The 19,784-nt window shown below is 51.9% G+C and overlaps 1 protein-coding gene across 10 annotated transcripts in view; it reads left to right on the top strand.

The window, feature by feature from the left end:
* NCAM1 (neural cell adhesion molecule 1) overlaps positions 1-19,784 on the top strand; it is a 93,804-nt gene that overhangs the window by 48,701 nt on the left and 25,319 nt on the right. For 3 of the 10 annotated variants that reach the window (XM_021529990.3, XM_077788028.1, XM_077788029.1), the window contains exons 4-15: positions 211-354; positions 1,032-1,169; positions 1,567-1,684; positions 2,647-2,816; positions 3,526-3,668; positions 7,408-7,437; positions 11,242-11,392; positions 12,980-13,164; positions 14,013-14,109; positions 14,746-14,916; positions 15,520-15,651; positions 16,628-16,642. In XM_021529990.3, coding sequence (XP_021385665.2) covers positions 211-354; positions 1,032-1,169; positions 1,567-1,684; positions 2,647-2,816; positions 3,526-3,668; positions 7,408-7,437; positions 11,242-11,392; positions 12,980-13,164; positions 14,013-14,109; positions 14,746-14,916; positions 15,520-15,651; positions 16,628-16,642 — 1,494 coding nt within the window. The remainder of the gene's footprint in view (positions 1-210; positions 355-1,031; positions 1,170-1,566; positions 1,685-2,646; positions 2,817-3,525; positions 3,669-7,407; positions 7,438-11,241; positions 11,393-12,979; positions 13,165-14,012; positions 14,110-14,745; positions 14,917-15,519; positions 15,652-16,627; positions 16,643-19,784) is intronic. The other 7 variants (XM_021529992.3, XM_077788030.1, XM_077788032.1 and 4 more) reach the window with 3 other exon arrangements.

The raw sequence follows: 19,784 nt of genomic DNA on the forward strand, positions 1-19,784 counted from the left end.
AAACCCATTGACCAGTTAGGTCCACGTGTGTGTCGGGACTCTCAGGAGACAGTCACGAGTTTTCTAATTAGTTAGTTAGTAATGGTTCTTGTTAGTTTAATGATTTCTGGGGATTTGGGGGTTTCTCTGCTCCCCTCAGGCTGAAGGCAGGAGCACAGCTCCAGGTGTGCTGAGAAAGCTGCAGTGACCTTCTCCTTTCCCTGTTTCCAGAAAAGCTGATGTTCAAGAACGCTCCCACCCCTCAGGAGTTCAAGGAAGGGGACGATGCTGTGATCGTGTGTGACGTGGTCAGCTCACTGCCCCCCACCATCATCTGGAAGCACAAAGGCAGGGATGTCATCCTAAAAAAGGATGGTAAGGGCTTGGTTGTTGTCCATTCTGGGGTCAGGTGTCCATCTCCCTCCCACATGGAATGCTGGTGGCCACAAGGGGTGGGAGAAGCAGCTTGTGCCTGCCACGAGGCCATGGGATGTGAATTCAGTCATCCCAGCGGCTGTGGTTTGCCAGTGGCAGGGCAGTCACGTTCCCACTGAAATGCTTTGGCATCAGAATCAGCCAAGGGATGCTGGAAACAAAATCCAGATCAAAGAAGTGCCACCAGACAGAAAAGCTGGATGTTGTGGCACCGAGGAAAAGGGGCTGAAAGCTGCTTGCAAGAAGTTTTCCCTTTCCTCCCAAGCGCTCCAGCCAGCCGTGTCCAGAGGGGCTGGCAGAGGCACAGGCTCCAGCCGAGCAGGTTTCCCACACCTGGCACAGGTAGCGAGGCTGGAGCCCTTGGGCAGGAGGGATGAGCCCCAGATGCTGCTGGCCGCTGTGATGTGACCGTGTCTGTGGGAGCACTGACCTGTTCACCTCCCTGAGCACAGCACAGCACCACAGCAGCTGGCTGCTCTCCACAGGTGGTTCTTCCTTGGCAGAAGCAGATCCAGCCACAGCAGCATTTCCAGTTCACGGTGGGGAGGGAGATTTTGTTGCAGAAGGGTGAGGAGAGGAGAGTTTGGATTGAGCTTCCTTCCCTTTGTCCTCCGCAGTGCGGTTCATCGTCCTGTCCAACAACTACCTGCAGATCCGGGGCATCAAGAAGACAGATGAGGGGACCTACAGGTGTGAGGGGAGGATCCTGGCCCGTGGGGAGATCAACTTCAAGGACATCCAGGTCATCGTGAACGGTGAGGGGCTCAGAGCAGCACCTCACCCCTGTCTGCTGCTGGAGGTGCTGCCTCAGAGTCACACCATGCTCTTCTCTGCTGTGTCCAAAGAAAATGTCCAAGGACTGCAGGGAGTGTTTGCCAGGAAAAGAACACCTTGAGACACCTGAAGCTTAGAGTGAGGAGCTGATGTTGGTGGCACTCACAAGTGGTTTTGGCCACCACGCAGAGTTCTTCTGTCTCCCCACCCACTGCCCTCTCTCCCCCGTGCCGATGACTTTGGACGTGCCTCAGACTCACTGATTAAACCCTGCAGCTGGTGGTGACAGGGTTGGGCTGGCTGGTGCCATCAGGGATCCTTGCTGTGGCTCACACCTTCTGTCCTCTCCAGCTCAGCCCTGGCTTTGTTCTCTTGCAGTGCCTCCCTCGGTGCGTGCCAGGCAGAGCACCATGAATGCCACTGCCAACCTCAGCCAGTCTGTCACCCTGGCTTGCGATGCCGATGGCTTTCCCGAGCCCACCGTGACCTGGACGAAGTAAGATGCTGTGTGCAGTGTCCTGCTGGGCTGGGCTGCTTCCCCTGCACTGCCAGGCTGGAGGCAGGGGAATCTTCTGACTGGGATGAGCTGATTTTGCTCACAGCAATGGCCTCGTGATGGGCTGAAGCCACCTTCTGCTGTGGGTTAGGCTGGGAGCACAGAGCCCACCCAGGGGGGAGAATCTGAGGGTAAAATTCCTGCTGGTTGAGATAAAAACAGTTTAATAAAGGAAAGCAGAACAAAGAATCCTTTCAGTGCTCCCCATTGTTCAGCCAGGTCAGCTGTGTCCCCTCCCAGCTTCCTGCATGTCCCTGTCAGGCAGTGATTCCCACTCCGGGGACTCTGTTCTTGGAATTCTGCAGCCTTTGGTGAAGGTTTGGAGCATGAATGGAGGGGGAAAAGCTGATGGCAGCTTGGAGTGGTGCCTTGGTAGGCAAGACACCACCTTTGCTGGGGTTACAGCTCTGTGGTGTGCCAGGAGGTGAGAGCTTCATCTGCCAAGAGCCCTGGGGCAGGAAAGGCTGGGAGCAGGGCTCGAGCTGAGCTCTGGAGCCCTCGGGGAGAGGAGAAGGGGCTGGTCCCTCTGGGCAGGAGGAGCTGCAGTGTAATAATTGCATGAGCAAGCCTGAAGCAGCCTGGGATTGTTACTGTAGGACACATGAAAGCACGACGTGAGCCGCTGCTATTGCAAAGGTGAATAAGAGCAAGTTTATTTTCTGACTCCAGCATTTATACTTTTCCAGAAGTGACAGTGGATTGGAGAGTGAATGTGCCACCTCTCCAATGACATTGGACAAATTACTAGTACATTAAATGCAAAACAATAGATTGCTTACAGAAAGTAGTGTGAGAAAATTCTCTACAAGAACGTAAACTCAGAAGGCTTTAGAAAATCTTAAGAACCAGGGCAACATGGGATGGCTTCTGCCCCCACAGCCCCGTGTGCTTTGTGCCCCCAGGGATGGAGAGCCCGTGGAGGAGGTGGAGGATGAGGACAAATACAGCTTCAACTCGGACGGCTCCGAGCTGGTCATCCACAGGGTGGACAAGAGCGACGAGGCCGAGTACATCTGCATCGCTGAGAACAAGGCTGGCGAGGCCGACGCCACCATCCACCTCAAAGTGTTTGGTAACAGCCCCCTGGCAGCCCTGGCAGCCCTGGCAGCCCTGCTGGTGCTGCTCACACCGGGGGGACCTGGGGGAACTGCTTATCCCAGTGAATCATTGCTGGGGGTTCCCCAGCTGCTGCTGTGCCTGTGCACCTCTGCCACCCTGTGTGTGTTTGTGGGGGCAGCTCACGCCAGCTCCTGTCTGCTCAGGCTGCTGGAAATACCCTGCCGGCCTCCCAGCGAGTCCTGATCCACCAAAGCTGCTCTTAAAAGGGTTTTAGAACTTGAGTGGGGCTCGCTGCAGCCTGGATGGGGAGGTGAGCTCCACCCCACCACTGTGGGGGTGACCTCAGGCTTGGAGGGGTGAACCAGGGGCTTTCCTGCCTGCCAGGAATCTGGAAGTGTTCAGGAATGTGGGATTCTCCCTGCTGAGCAAGCAGCTCAGCAAAGGGCTGGTTTGGGGCAGGGAGGTGGAAGAGGGAGCTGGTAATCCCCAAGGTGAGCATTTGTACACTCTCAGCTGGGTCCTCTCTCAGGAGTCTCAGCTGTGAGAGTGGGCAGAGGAGGTTTTTCAGGTCCTTCTGCAAGGAGATGCCCTCGTAGAAGTCGCTCAGCTCCTTCCCCAGCTGGCAGTAAATGGTCCCAGTTCTCCCCAGGCACTGCTGGTGACAGACAGGCTTCACCCTGAGCCCCAGCTGAGCACAGGTTCCTTCTTCTCCTCCTCCCCAGCTAAACCCAAAATCACCTACGTGGAGAACAAGACAGCCATGGAGCTGGAGGATCAGATCACGCTGACCTGCGAGGCGTCGGGGGACCCCATCCCCTCCATCACCTGGAGAACCTCCACGAGGAACATCAGCAACGAGGAGAAGGTACAGCCCTTCCCCAGGCCCCAGGGCTTGTGGGCTCAGCACAGCTCGGCCCTGCCTGGCCCTGGAATTGCATGTGGATGCATGTGCAGGTCCTGCAGCTCCCCCTGCTCGGGCTCACAGCCACACCTGGTGGCACAGGTGCCCTTCTGTGACGAGCCACCTCGACTCTGAACACCTGGGGAGACGTTCTGTAATTCCTGCTCTACTCCCTGGGGGTGAATTCAATTGGAGAGACCCGAAACCCTCTTCAGAGGAGTTGCTGCAGCTGCAGGAAGCTCCTGGGAGGTGGGAATGAGCTCCCTGACCCAGAGCTGGCCGTGCTGGGCAGGTGGCAGGCGAGGGCTGCTCCCTGTCCAGGCTGCAGTGGATCCAAAATGAGCCTGTTCATCCCTCCTCGTGCTGTCCTCTGGCACTGCACATCCCTGAAGCACAAAAGCCTGGCTGCCTTTTGTGCTCACCTCTTCTGTTGATCCCATCAATACCATTTTGTTCTTAAAAAGCAAAAATAATTAGCAGTTTTTTCTTCTTGAAAGAGAGTGCTGGTGTTGTTATTGGCGACAGCTCCTTTAATTAGACGAGGTTGGGGTGTGCTGCTGTACTGGAGATGTTTCATAAGTGATCAGGAGGCAGAATTTGGAGCCAGAGAACGCCTAGACAGAAGAAGGAGTGAGGAGTTGTTGCTAATTAATAATCTCCTAATAGCAGGATGCTTCAGGGCTCAGCTGCTTTGGCCACGCCAGGGGTTCTGGCTCAGTGTGGAGGCAGCAGGTGACACCCTGAAAGTCTTGGAGCAACAGAGGTGTCCACTGTCACTTGTCCCCACAGCTGCTGTCCTGCCCTGCAGCTCCTAAATGAGCTTTTTTAATTGCCCCCATGACGTCAGCCCCTCCCCTCGTTGTTCATGTGTAAGTTTATTAATCAGGGTGCCAAAATGTTCCAGCTTCGCTTCTTTCTTAGCATCTTTTGGATCCCAGGGCTGCTGTGAATCCCTGCAATGTTCAGGGAGAGCTTCCCAGTGCCTGCAGAAGCTGCAGCCTGACTGGGGGACCTGTTTGGGCAGGATTGGAGGTTATTTATTCATGGTTTGTGTGTGTTAGGAGAGCCCTGGGAGGTGCCAAGGGCTCCAGTGCTGCTGGCTCTGGAGTTTGGAGCCCAGCTGGGCAGGGAGGAGAATGTAAAAGCTGAATCAAGTGGTAGGAGAGACCCCCTGTGCAGCCCAGTTAAACCATCATGAGCTCAGTGGCAAAACTGCTAACTAATTTTTGCTGATTTTTGAGACTCTGCTCGGTGCTCCCAGCTTGGTGATCAATAGCAAGGGAAATGTTCCTGCTCTGACACTTTGAGATGGGGGAAGAGCCAAGGTTTGAGGTACTGCCATGTGTTCATGTGCTGGTTCAAACCTTCAGGGCAAACATTATTTTTTCATATCCCATTCACTTTCTAGGCTGGATTATTCTGTGTGTGTGTGCATTTTGTTTTGGTTTGTCTTGTACTTTTCTCGTTCTCTCTCTCGTGCTCTAAGTTGAGGGAAACGTTTCAGATATCCAGAAAATCCTGAGGTCAGAACAGCTCTATAAATATTCTACTACAACTTCTATTCGAATATTTAATTCTATTAAATATTCTGTTACAAATCCATATATTCAGTTTATTCTCCACTTTCTCTGGGACTGCACAGGGAAGTGATACAGGACCAACTATGCTATTTTAAGAATTACCAAGCCTGCTTTTGAATGTTTCTGTTATCCAGGTCCTTGGATGCTTCTCTCTTGCTTGACTTTGCTCTTGTGATCATCCCTCAGTGTAGGTTTTTAGAGGTGTAGAGATGCCTTAACTCCCAGAACATTCTGGAAAACCTACCCAAACCCCCAAAGAAAAAGGGAGGTTTAGCTCAGCTGTGTCTCCTGGCAGATTTGGGGATGTCCCAGCCTTCCACGGAGCAGCTGTGGGGCCATGGCTGGGTTTGGGAGGCCAGCCCGTGGGGAGGGGAGGGAAGCACTCTGCAGGTCCTCGTTCCTTCACCCAGGGCTGCATCTCCTGGGAGCTGCTCTCCCAGCCACCCTGCAGGGCAGAAAACGAAGGGACACCTTCCCACCAAAGGAGTGGAAGAGCAGAGGGAGGGATGAGCTCTGATTTCCCCCTCCTGCATCCCAAGCACAGTTGGACCCTGTGCTGTGCCTGGGCCTTTCCCCCAGGTCTGCTCCCTGTTCCTCAGGCAGGAACATGCAGATTCTGCACGGACCTGAGTGGCTTGGCTGAACTTTGGGTGTCTGACAGGTGAATTCCAGCAGTGCATGGTGCTCTCCTAGAACCAGCCCAGCCCATCCTCCCTCTGCTTTCTGGGTGCTGCTGCTGCCCCGCAGCCTCTCTCAGCTCCGTGCTGTTGGCAGCCAGAGATTGGATGAGTTTTTAATCATTTAGGAACCTGAAGGTGCACGAGGCTTTGGATTCCCCCCTCATTCCCTGCGTGCTGCTGGGTGGAGTCTGGGATTCTCTGGGGTGGGGAATGAGGCTCTGCCCCTTCCCTCCCCTCCCGAGGGCCAGTGCAGAGAAGCTCTGAGCGTTTGGGAACAGAATCTTTTCCTTCTTCATCTTCCTCTGGGTCGACACCAGGGATGAAAAGTGTTGAGATTGCAGAGAGCAGGAGTGGCAGGGGACTCACAAGGCCATAAGTGGGACTAAAAATGGGATTATTCTGGAATATTGGGCTGCCTGCTCAGCAGGATGTATGAGCAGGATTTGGGAGTGTCCCAGCCCCTGCAGGGTTGCTGAGCTGCACCCCAGGCCCCCAGTCCAACCCAGCCATTTGCTCTCCCCAGAGGCAGTGTCAGAGAGGCGTGTGTCCATCTGTTGGGATTTCAGTGTCATTCACAGGGCTCTGCTCCTGCTCCTCATTCCCTGAGCCTCCATCTCCATCCCTGTCACTCGTGTGTGCTGTGACACCCCCACAACGTCCTCGCAGCCAGTGGGGCCCTCCTGGCTCTCCTGGCAGCAGGTGATTTTTGCCTCCTGAACTGAAGGGGATCAGTTGAAATGATGGAAACCAGGAGCTAGCTGAAATATCAATTACAGGGGGGAAATGGAACGCAGCAGCTTGGCTCCTTGCAGCCCCAGGGAGCGTGCTCCTTGCTGCTGGTGGCTTTCTCTGATGGGAAATATTTGCTTTAAAGGAAGGTTTGGCCATGTCTCACTGCTGTGGGGCTGTCCCCAGCCCAGCAGGGGCCGGGTGCTGCCGTCCCTGAGCTCAGCGAGCTGGAGCTGGGGGTCCTCTGCAGCTCTGCTCCTCCTCCTGGCACAGCCTGCATGGAACCAGGGCTCCAAATGCATGATGAGCACATTAATCAGCGTTAATTAATCGGTGTGGGGTGGCAAACAGACCAGGGGCACAACACCTCTGCAATTCAGTGGCCAGAGCCACTTCCTGAGCACCAGGTGTGTAGGAAAGGTGAGGTGTGACAGAGAAAAGAGTCCCTGGTGACATAAATCAGTCCTGAGGTGCCCTCAGCCTTTGTTCAGGCATTTCAAAACCAATGCAGAGGCTGTGAAATGGTGAATGCCAGCCAAAATTGATGGGAAAGGCAAGCTGTGATCCCCCCCACACAGGAGATGCTCAGCTTGGAGCCTGCATGTGCACACAGCTCAAAGTGCTGCAGACCCTGGTACCTGAAAGCAACCTTTGATAAACTTTTATTGCTTTTTTTCTGTTGTTGTTGTTGTGTTCTATATCTGTTCTCTCCAGGCTTCGTGGACCCGGCCCGAGAAACAAGAGGTATAAGATTGCCAGACCTTTAGCAAACTTCTTAGGTTGTTGGATTTTGGTTTCTCTTCTAAGCATTACAGATTAACAAGTCTCTAGTGCAGTAACCAACTAAACGAGCATTAATCCGACCCAGTTAAATACCAGTACATACAAGAAGCAGCTTCTAGAGGTAGAAATTGCTTGGCATGTAGTGATGCATTTTTTGGATGAGCAAAGCAGCTGTGTTGGGAGTGAGGAACTCTGCTTGTCACTTCAAAATTCAAGTGAAGGCAATTAAAATAAAAAGCAAATGTAAAATGCTCTTTTCGCCATTTTTCCCCCCTATGATGCCAGTGTGAATCATCCTCTCTCTCAGAGAGGGAAGAATTAACACCAACCTGCATTTTGGGAAAATCATTTTTCCCCAAGAAAGCCTCCTCTGCTCCAGCCAACTCACCTATTTGCTCATGGCACTCCTTCAGTTTGACCTTCTCTGAAAAGGAAACTGCATCATGTTCCATTTCCAAGTCAGTGCAGAGAAACCTTGCACGAGGGGCATTGCTCCAGAAAAATGCTCCAAATTGCTCAATTATTTTCATTTGTCTTTGATCTGCAAGGGTCAGCGAGGGGGAGGTGGGATAATGCAGTGACTGGGGTTGGTGCAAATGGGGTTTGATTTTATTACACATTCAGCGTTGTGCTTTAGTAATAATAATAATAATAATAATAATAATAATAATAATAATAATAATAATGCAGCTGATTTGTAGCCCTCTTGCTTCAAAATGGACCAGAACGAAAGTTCCCAAGCAAATAACAGGGGTCAGGTGGAGAACAGAATGAGCTGTCAGAACTGGGTGACTTGGATTTGTATTTTTAGGATCAACTTCGTGGAGGCTCTGATTTTTTAAAATTATTTTGAAGCCATCCCAAATCCCAGAGACTGAGCAAAGTGAAGCTGTAACTTGAGCACCACCCAGCTGTGCTTCATGGGGGGCTGAGGAGATCCTGCCCATTCTTCCTCCAGGATAATCTGTTGGGTTGTGGCAGGTGGAGGCATCAGATACTCAGAGCAGTTTGCACTGAAGAATTTGGAATTTGAGTAGTTGCATCTCTCCAGGACCCACAGGAATTCCTGTCACAGCTGTCCCCTCCCTGCCCCACTGTTTTCTCTGTGCTCTCTCTCTTCAGCTTTTGATTAATATAAGCACTAATACTATTAAGTTTGCTGTCTCTAAATTTCTTTCTGCCTCTGTGTCTTAAAATACCCCAGTGGGGTGCAGGATATCTCTCTAAAATCACTTTTAAATTGTTTTAAAGTTGCCTGGGGGCTTTTAGCAGTGGATTCCAGCGGCAGGATGAAGGTCAGGGGGTGTTTGGCATTAAGTATTTGACTTTTACTGAAGGAATTTCGGGTGAGGAGGTGAAGTCAGTCCTGGCAGCATCTCTGGGTACCCTCAGTGACGCCCCAAGCTGGTACCTGGGAATGGGTGCAGCATTAGGGCTGCAGTTAAATACAAATATCAAACACTGCACTGCAAGCACAGAGCAAGGAGAGGACCCCTCCTCTTCCTTCAGTGGAATTCCTGCCTGGGCTCGGGGTTTCCAGGGCTCTGGGAGGGTGTGGGAAGTGCTGAGGAGCAGACAGGGCTGTGCAGAATTATCCGTGGGTGCTTGTTTGGGAAGGGCCTGGAAGCTCAGAAGGTGAAGGGAAGGAGGATAAATGTATTTTATTTATTTCTGCTTTCCCCCTTTTTGCCCTGAGCTGTTGAGCTCTTGGCCAGCTGTGATCACAGTGGTTGTGCCCCAGGGCACAGCCAGAATTTGTGGGAAAACGCCTGCATTAGCTCAGGATAAATTGCAATAATTGGCAATATAGGGAACATCCTACTCTGATCTGAGGAGGGATTCCCTGAGCTGCTCTCCCCAACACGAAGATTTTGCTCTTTTGTTAGCCCAGATGCTTGCAGTTGGGGGATTTGGGTAAAAGGGGCACAAGTGTCAACATCTGGCTCCCAAATTCCTGCCTGTCCTGTCTCCAGCAGCCAGAGCACCTGGTGGGCTGCAGTAGGGAGAGAGAAAACTTGAATGTGCTTTCTTGGCTAGGCGTGTTTCTCTTCCTTAGAGTGTTTTTCCTCACCTCTCTTTTTCTTCTCTTACTCCTTTTTGCATTAAAAAACCAGAGCTTTATTTTCATTGCTCATGGAATCATCACTGCCCATGATTTCCTGGCACTCCTTTGTGGTGGATCTTGAGGAGGTGGGGAGAAAGGCAGGAGACATTTGGGTGTAAAACTGCCTTTTCTAGAATTACCTGTGCTGATCCCACGCTGGTATTTTGTCCCTTCCACTCTTCTGGTGAGGTCCCAGAGAGAAATATTGAGAATATTCCCGCAGATCTGGAGTCCTGGCACCCCTGGGTGCTGCTGGAATGGGCTGGGGTTTGCAGGGAAATCCAAAGTCAGACAGCAGGAGGGCAGTGCAGCCAGGCAGGGCAGGAGTTAAAAGCAGATTTTGGTTGTGTGGTACCACAGCAGTTTGTGTCAGGCTCTAGGAAGTGATGCCCACAGCCCCCCGTGTCCGTGGAATAACTTTTCCCAGGACAGGGATGGAGTCTGTAGCTCATGGCACTGGCCAGGGATTGCAGCAGGGAAGAAAGAGGAGCAAAATACACCTAGTTGTTTATGTGCCATCAAAAGATACTATTTCTGTGCATTGGAAGTTGGCCCGGTGCCCATGAACTGCTGCTGGAGCTAAGGGAGGTGACAAAAGACATTTATTTGTAGAAACTTTGCCAGTCTCAGCACGGAGAGAGGCTTCAGGCCCAGAGGTCTGACACCTGAGATAGCAGAGATGCTTTTTGTGCACTTGGCTGTTGGAAGTCCTCAGGGTTTTACTCATTTATCAGCACTTGTCCTGCACCTCCCAAGGAAACAGATGCTCCTGGAGGGTGGCAGGATGCAGCAGCAGGCACAGCCAGGAGGGTGCCAAATTTACTCCCTTGTGTTTGTGCTGCAAAATCAGAAATGAGAGGAGGGAGTTGGTGCTTGAGAGCTTCCAGGCTGAGGCAGAGGCAGCAGGAGGGAGAGAGGAGTCCCTGGCTTTGTGTTTTCTTGGGTTTGGTGACAAACTGGAGAGGAAAACCACGCAGCCTGGGGTGGCTGGGTGGGCGCAGTCCCTTGGCAATCCCCTGGGGTTTTACATTCCTTGTTCCTCTCTGTCAGTGGCATCCCCACACTCTGTTGGGTGTGGGAAATGGTTCTGGAATTCTCTTGAGGCAGGGCTCTCTATCTAGAGGCTTTCTTGCCCTTTTCACTGCATTTTCCTGTCTGCGTGTGCCACGTTCAGGTGAAAGTTCTGAGCTTCCTTTTTGCCCGATTCAGCTCCGAGCTCCGGATCTGTTCTTCCTTACCCATTTCAGGGGCACTGAGATAAAACCAGTATTGCTGAGAGGACAGGAAGGGCTGGATTCTCTGCCTGGAAGCTTTTGGGGAGGTTTCCTTTTTTTTTTTTTTTTTTTTTATTTTTTTCTCTTTGCATGCTGGCAGAACCTTTTAACCAGAGCTGAATCTGTGCAGTTCCCATGCTGGGGAGAAGCTTGACTTTGTTCTCAGACACGTAGAGGTCTCACATAAGCAGTAGCTGATACTTTGGTCCTCTTTCTGACGTTTCCCCCGCGTGCCCGGAGCCGCTGCTCGGCGTGGGCAGGGAGCTGCCCCCGGTGCTCTCACCTGGGCTCAGGTGAGGGCAGCCCGGTGCCAGGGCCGGCTGGGGCCGGGGCAGGGCGAGTGGCAGCGCCGGGGCCGGGCTGTGACCGAGCTGTGCTGTGCTGCAGACGCTGGACGGGCGGATCGTGGTGCGCAGCCACGCGCGCGTCTCCTCGCTCACGCTCAAGGACATCCAGTACACGGACGCGGGCGAGTACGTCTGCACGGCCAGCAACACCATCGGCCAGGACTCGCAGGCCATGTACCTGGAGGTGCACTGTGAGTGTGGGGGGCTCGCGGGGGGCTGGCTCCTTCCCTCACCCCTGCCCGCAGCGCTGAGGCTCTGGGAGCAGCTCGGGCTGGGGAGAGCGTCCGGCTGGGATGTTGCAGGGTGTTCCCTGTGCTCTTCCCTCTGCTTGTTCCCTCTGCTTGTTCCCTCTGCTTGTTCCCTCTGGTTGTTCCCTCTGCTGTTCCCTCTGGTTGTTCCCTCTGGTTGTTCCCTCTGCTGTCCCCTCTGGTTGTCCCCTCTGGTTGTCCCCTCTGCTGTCCCCTCTGGTTGTTCCCTCTGCTGTTCCCTCTGCTGTTCCCTCTGGTTGTTCCGTCTGGTTGTTCCCTCTGCTGTCCCCTCTGGTTGTCCCCTCTGGTTGTCCCCTCTGGTTGTCCCCTCTGGTTGTTCCCTCTGCTGTCCCCTCTGGTTGTTCCCTCTGCTTGTTCCCTCTGGTTGTTCCCTCTGCTGTCCCCTCTGGTTGTTCCCTCTGGTTGTTCCCTCTGGTTGTTCCCTCTGCTCTTCCCTCTGCTGTCCCCTCTGCTGTCCCCTCACTGTTCCTCTCTGCCTGTTGACACACCCACCCCCAGCAGCCCCCCAAAATCACCAGCCTAGCCCAGATCTAAGGGGCCTTGGGGGAAGGTGCATCAGGAGTTGGGCAAAGATTCCAAAAGAGGCTCCAATTCCCTGATGTGGTTGTCCAGGCTGTTTATTCCATGGGATGAAGGGGAAAAGAGAACGAAGCAGGAAGGGACAGAGCCTTACCAGGCTCAGGACAGGGAGGGCTCCTTGGCCAGCCCCGCTGGGGCAGGCAGGAAGGGTCCTGCTGTCAGGTCCCAGCTGCAGGGGTCCCGTGGGAGGGAATGAGCATTTCCCCAGAGGCAGAGCAGCAGCCTGGGTGCAGCCTGGCTGCTCTGGGCACCTCTGTGCACCTCCCCACGGCTCTGCTGCAGCCCCCGTGGGTGGGAGTGCAGTTCTGCCCTGGAGCAGCTTCCCCAGCCCCGTCCTGCTGTGGGAGCAGCTGTGGGGCTCAGCAGGTTTTCTCTTCATGCCCTTCAGCAGAAGCCATTCCCCACGCCCTGGACAAGAGGACAGCTCCCATTTCAGAATCACAGAATAATGAGGTTGGAAGAGCCTCTCAGATTATCAAGTCCAACCCATGCCCCAGCACCTCAACTAGACCATAGCACCAAGTGCCACATCCAGTCTTCTTTAAACACATCCAGAGATGGTGATTCCACCACCTCCCTGGGAAGACAATTCCAGTGCTTTATGATTCTTTCAGTGAAAATCTTTTTCCTAATATCCAACCTAAACCTTCCCTGATGTAGCTGAGGCTGTGTCCTCTGGCTCTGTCAGTGCTGCCCGGGGGCAGAGACCGACCCCACCTGTCTGAACCTCCCTTCAGGAGCTGTGGAGAGCAATGAGGGCACCTCTGAGCCTCCTCTTCTCCAGGCTGAACAACCCCAAACGTTCCTCAGATATTCCAATATTACATTGCCCTTCCCACATTGGGCTGGACTCCCGCCAAGGAATCCTTTCAGGGAGGCTTTTTTGGGAGCTCGGCTGCCTCCAACTGCTTTCCCAAACGTGTCTTTCAGATGCCCCCAAGCTCCAGGGCCCTGTGGCCGTGTACACCTGGGAAGGAAACCAAGTGAACATCACGTGTGAGGTGTTTGCCTACCCCAGTGCTGTCATCTCGTGGTTCAGGGATGGGCAGCTCCTCCCCAGCTCCAACTACAGCAACATCAAGATCTACAACACGCCCTCAGCAAGCTACCTGGAGGTGAGGAGAAGCCGGGAGGGCTCAGTGCCATCACATAATTGATGCTGAAGGACTTCAGTTGTTGCCCTGATTTTTAAAAGTGTTAAGTTTTCCTTTATAGTTCTTTTAAAAGGTTTAAAGTTCTCATAAAACTGCTTTGGCCTTCTGAGAAAGTAAGAGTTCCCACATAATTTCGTGTAGAAATAGAATAGTTTACACATTTCTCTGTGAGTGGAGAGAAATGAGTGATTAATCTTTGGACCAGTGTGGTTGGAGAGGTGGTAATTCCATCCTCCAATCCACAGGCACCTTTAGAATTCTATAAACACCAAATGTTCAAATAAAACTCTCTCCTTTTCTCCTTTGAACTTGACAAGCTTCTGTGTACTCATTTCCTGTCCAATAGTGACATCTGGAACTTCTAAAATAACTATAAAAGAAAACTTAAAAATCAAGACAATATTCAGTCTTGTCCTCTCGGTAGAAATGAAGTTGGGGTGGTGTTTCTAGCATATAAATTCTGAGAAAATCAGGTTGGTGAAGATCAAGAAGATAAAGATAATGGAAGATAATCAGGTAACAGAAGACACTTATTGAAAGTATAAAACACTTTCATGAAATAAAATATGCTCAATTGTTGTGGATTATTTTTTATCTAGAGGCCTTAAATAGACTTTTAAACTAAAATATTATTTGTTGTAACTTCAGAAAGCCCCTGCTTGCCTCTGCTTTTTGCCCACTGCAGTTCTCTCCCCCTGGGAGCACAAACACCTGGGTTTGATTGTAGCTTCTCCCCAGCTCAGTTCAGGGTGCCCTGGCAGAGCAGAAAGGGTTTTGTGGTCCCAGCCTGAGCCTCGCTTGCCCCACAGGTGACCCCGGACTCGGAGAATGATTTTGGGAACTACAACTGCACGGCTGTGAACCGCATCGGGCAGGAGTCCTCCGAGTTCATCCTGGTGCAGGCAGGTGAGCAGGAGGGCAGGCAGCGTGCCAGCGGGGGCCTCGGTGCCCCTGCTTTGCTGGTTCCTTTGCTGGGGCAGCAGGAGAGCAACTTCTGCCTTTGGAGGAGCTGTTCAGAGGTTTCCTGCTGGGCTGGAGCCGCTCAGCATCTCTGGTCCCTTGTTTCTCCAGGGGTTTGTTCTTTCCTGTGCTCCCAGAGCGCTTTGTCAGAGCTGGGACCTTGGCTTTGTGCTCACCCCAAACCCCAGCCCAGCCAAAGCCCCTCAGAGCAGCTGGACTGCAGGATCTCAGCCCTGGCAGGGCTGCAGGGCTGCCACAGCATTTGGGGCATCTGGGGATGCTGGAGCTCTGCACTGAGTGCCCCGTGCGAGGGACACTGGGGACAGAGTGACATCCACCGTGCTTTTGCTGCACTGCCCTGGTTGTTCTCTTTTGGAGACAGGACTGGGAGTCTCCAGCCTCTTAGAGAGGAGCCAGAATTAAGATCTGTGCACTAATTAACATCTCTCAAAGGTGTCTGAACCCTCTGCAAGGCTCAGCCCTACCCTTGTCCCGGGCTGCACCAGCTCTTGGCTGTCCCCAGCTGCCCCTGGGGCTCCTTGCCCAGCTCTGTGCCTCACCTCTGCTGTCCCTCGTCCCCAGACACGCCCTCCTCGCCCTCCATCGGCAGGGTGGAGCCCTATTCCAGCAGTGCCCAGGTGGAGTTCGACGAGCCCGAGGCCACGGGCGGGGTGCCCATCCTCAAGTACAAGGCGGAGTGGAGAGCCCTGGGCGAGGGGGACTGGCACTCCAGGCTCTACGATGCCAAGGAAGGTAGGAGCGACCCAAAAAAACCCGGTTCCTTCACCACCATCACCAAAAAAACATCGGCTTTCCTGTAGGAAACAACCAGGGAGGGTGGAGGGTTCAGGTTGGAGGCGCCAGACAAGTTTTTAAACATGTGCTGTGTTTTTAAACATCTGCTGTGGAATTTTCAACTGGAAGTGAGCGTTGGGCTTTGTTGAGAGCTCAGTCAAGCAGGGTGGAGAAGTTTTCACTTGCTGCTTCCCACAGGAGGCTTTTGAGCCCTCATCTGTCACCCCTTGGTCCCCCTTGGAGAGTAAACTCTGCTATTCCAGCAGCAAACCCGTCCTGTTGAAGTGATCTGTAGCAGTGCTGGTGGCACAAAATCCATCTTGGAGTCCAATAAAGCAAAAGAATTTTGATTTGAGGAGGGCTGTAAAATAGAGAGTTCTGCTCCAGAGCTGAACTTCCCACCACCAATCCCATGTGGAGCTGAAATTCTTATTTTAGTTCCCCACTGGAGCGGTGTGATCCCAGCTTTATTTGTCCCTTTTCTCCGCACATGGGGAGAACAGAGTTTGTTCATTTGTTTCTTTGAGTCCTGAGCTTTTCTTTGCTTTTTCTCCCCCCCAGCCAACGTGGAGGGGACGGTGACCATCACGGGGCTGAAGCCTGAGACCACCTATGCAGTGAGGCTGTCAGCAGTCAATGGCAAGGGCGTGGGGGAGCTCAGCCTGCCCGCCGAGTTCAAGACGCAGCCAGTCCGTAAGTACAGCCCAGCTCCCTCTGCTCCCTCTCCTGGAGCCTCTGCCCTGCATGGATCTCACCTTTTCTCTCTCACAGACCTCGCTGCACCCTCTGTTTTCTCTGTGCCTTTGGGTTGGAGTGGCTTTTGTTGATAATTAAAAGTCGTCTTTGAAGGGAGGAGGCGGAGGAGTTTTGTTTGCCCTGGTTGGCGTTTCCAGCTCAACCTTGGTGGTGCCAAAGAGAAGGGGCAGTGGGAAGGAGAATTTTGATGAGCAAAAGCATCTGAGAAGGGTTTTGGTCACAGAGAATGTGATGTCACTGTCACAAGGCTGGTTTGTTTTCCACATGAAGGTGTTCAGCACAGGACTGCCCTTGGGCCGTGGAAGGTGAAGGTGGGGAGGGTTGCTCTGTTCTGCACATCCTGCTTTGAGGTGCTCCTGCAGCTCTTGGGGGGATTCCGTGGATTCCTCAGGCTCTTCTCTGCTCTGCCTGGCCCATTTCCCCATTTCCACGTTCTGCTGTGGCCCAGCACTGCCCTCCTCTTCCAGGAAAGGATTAAACACCAGGGAGCTCCCGAGGTGGGATGGAGAGAAAGAGGGAAGCGATGAAAGGGGGGTGGGCAGGGGGTGTGAGCAGGGCGGGCAGGGAGAGCTGAGCTGCTCTGCCGTGCTGCTTTCCCAATTTCCTGCTGCCTCCAGCCCTGGCCTGTCGTTCCCAGCCTCTGCTGGACTTCTGTCCCCAGACCCCTCTGCTGGACTTCTGTCCCCAGACCCCTTCTGCTGGAGCCAGGGCTGGCCCCTCCAGCCCACCCGAGCATGTCAGGAGTCCCTGAGCTGTGCCCCTCCCTGGGCTGCTGATTCTCCAGCTCCACATTCTCTGTCTCCTCACATCTTCTACATTTATTTATTTTTATTTTTTTTTATGTTTGTGTGTGTCTATCTCTGTCTTTTTATTTCGATTTTGGTCTGTGTCCCCATCCATGGATAAACTGCAGGCATCCCTCACCCACGTAAGTGCTCTCTGCATTTCTTTCACTCTCTCTTGGTGTTTTTAGAGTGTTCCTCTAACACCCAGAGCTTCCAGCTTTTAATTCAGTGCCCTTTTCCTCTCAGGGGCTGTAGGATTGGAGTAACTGGTAGTGTCCATTAACAACACTCACTCTGGAGTAGCCACTCTGCTCTTTTTTAGAACAGAATTAGGGTTAACTCTTTGTCTGTGCTCTACAGCATGCAGCTGAAATATTTAATGTAGTGATTATCTAATTATAATAATTATAATAAATACAAATAGCGTGTTGACTCAGAGTGGAGTAGTGGAAGGCTTCATATTTATGAATCCATTAAAAATAGTTTAATTTTAATGATATTGAGATAATTCAGGGAAATCAACTCAGTCAGCTAAATTGCAGATCTGGTTTAGGCCAGAGCCAACCAAAAACTTCAAAATTTTTAATATCTTCACAATTTTGAAAGCACAAAATTGAAGAAAAAATTCAATTTTTTTTCCTCTTCTGACGAATGATTTTATCACTGGACAGTCTTCCAGCACTTGTGTAGATTGTGTGATAAAATAAATAAACCTCATACTAATTATTTTTTAAAATGGCATGTTCCCCACTTCCCCACGGAAAATGAGTCAGGAATGTGATGGATTTGTGTAATTGTGAGTGAAATATGGAGCTGGCTCCATAGCTTTGTGCCTTTCCAGTCAAACCTGATCAATGGAGCTAAAAAAACCTCTTTATCCCAGTGAGCATTATTCTATTTATCAATGCATCTGTGGGGAGCTGCTGCTATTCCCAAGATTACAAGGACAAGCTCGAAGAAGCTTCTTTGAGATTCCCGAAGTGAAAAAAAGGAGAGGATTTAAAATATATTTTTATTTTTAGCCTAAATTTTGAACTGCGTTGGTGCAGTTCCCCCTGGAAGCTTGAATTGGAGAAAAGCTTGGCAGCCGTGGAGCAGGAAGGGGAAGGATGGATGGACAGATGGACGGGCAGGGCTGCAAATTGCAGCAGTTAGGGAGCCCCTGGGAGGCAGTTCCAGAACATTTGTGCGGGCTGAGATTGTTTGGATCCTGTTAATTGCAGGAACAATTAGGAAAAAAACAATGTGAGGGTGATGATGGTCAGGGTGAGAGGCCAGGCTGAGGATTGGGGCACCCCTGAACTGGAGGTGAAGAGCCCCAGGGAGAGCAGGGCTGCAGGAAAAGGGGAAATCCAGCAGAGAAGAGAGGAAAAGGAGCAAGAACAGCTCTGAGCAGCCCCAGCCTGCGTGCCCAGCACCTGGGGACAGGTAGGTGGCTTTGCAAACGTTCCAGCACTTCTGGAATGGAGTCTTCAGCTTTTTCTTCTTTTTATTCTCATGTGGCAGCGGGCTGTCAGTGCTTCTGTGCTCCTCTGCTGCAGGGCACGGTGCAGTTCTTCCTCCTTCCTTGCATTTTTCATTTGCACTTCCATCCTGCTCTTGCAGCTTTGCAGTGGGATCATCCTGGGCGCTGTCCCCAGTTCTCTCTGCTCCTCAGACCCCGGCTGAGGAGATGGCACCACAAAAATGCCTTTTTAGCCATCCCTGCTGGAATTCCAGATATCTCTTTATGGCCAGAGTCACAAGCAGGAGGAATTTTTGTCCCCTCAAGTGTGATTTGAAGGTCACAGAGATGTTGCAGGAATTTTACAGCTCAGATTAACCAAAGCCACTTGTTTTCCTTGCCCTATTATTTAAAGTCTCTGTCTGAATGTAAAACCTGACACAATTTTTAATGCCTGCTGGGATAAGTCTGAAGTCATTTTGATTTATTTAATTTCCCTCAATAAGAAAAAGAACTTTCTGTCTATTTGAGAGGCCCTCTCCATGAGGTAATTAGTGATAATTATGGATTACAGTGGCACAGATGAGAATTCTGGAGGTTGGGAGAGTGTCTTGAGTTGACCTGGGTTTGTATTTTCAGTTTAACCATTTGCTGCTTTTCTTCATTTCCTTTTCCCTACAAAGCTGAAGCCAAACAAAAGCCTGGGGAGCAGGGGGAGGGTTTGAACCCAGAAGTGTTCAAAGAGAGCTTGTGTGGGGCTCTGTGTACAAACCAGCAGTGAAATCACCCCCACGCCCCCCTCCTCATAATTTCCTGGCTTTTGGCAGCACTTCCCAGCCCTCCCCTGCCTGTGCTCACCTGGTTTCTCTTTCTTCAGCCAGTGCTGCTGCCCCCAGCTCCCGTTTGGCAGACAGTGAGTATGGCAGGGGGGCTCTGCTCCCTGCTGCTGCTCTGCATGCTCCCCTCGTGCTGCACTTCTGCCACCCCTGCATGGGCTTCCCTGGGGACTTTCCCCCCTTCCCAGAGCTTTCCTTGGAGCTGCTCTGCAGCTTCCCAAGGTCTGGTTTGCCCTTCTCGTGTCCCTGCCTCTTGGAGGCACAGCTCGGAGAATTCCTTTGGGTTTGGAGGTTTGGTGGGGGATAACAGAGAAATCACAGCAGTGAGAAATCCTTTGGGTTTGAAGGTTTGGTGGGGACTAAAACAGAGAAATCACAGCACTGAGAATTCCTTTGGGTTTGGTGGGGACTAAAACAGAGAAATCACAGCACTGAGAATTCCTTTGGGTTTGGTGGGGACTAAAACAGAGAAATCACAGCACTGAGAATTCCTTTGGGTTTGGTGGGGACTAACAGAGAAATCACAGCACTGAGAATTCCTTTGGGTGTGAAGATTTGGTGGGGGATAACAGAGAAATCACAGCAGTGAGAATTCCTTTGGATTTGAAGGTTTGGTGGGGGATAACAGAGAAATCACAGCAGTGAGAATTCTTTGGGTTTGGAGGTTTGGTGGGGACTACAACAGAGAAATCACAGCAGTGAGAATTCCTTTGGGTTTGGTGGGGACTAACAGAAATCACAGCAGTGAGAATTCCTTTGGGTTTGGTGGGGACTAAAACAGAGAAATCCCTCCCAGCCTCTGTCCCTCCTGCCAGGTTCTTCCCAGGACTTTGGAGCAAAGACGTTCCTTGTCCTTCTGGAAGGAAGTCCTGGTGTCAGTGCTGGCACAGTCTGTGCTCTGGGCAGTGCAGGCTTCTCTCCAAACTCATTCCTGTTCACATTTTTAAGGTTCTTAGCCCTGTTTTCCTCCTCTCTCTGTGTTCTTGGGGGCTGTACAAGCAGGGG

The sequence above is a fragment of the Lonchura striata genome, chromosome 23, assembly GCF_046129695.1.
Source record: "Lonchura striata isolate bLonStr1 chromosome 23, bLonStr1.mat, whole genome shotgun sequence".
Classification (NCBI taxonomy): domain Eukaryota; kingdom Metazoa; phylum Chordata; class Aves; order Passeriformes; family Estrildidae; genus Lonchura; species Lonchura striata.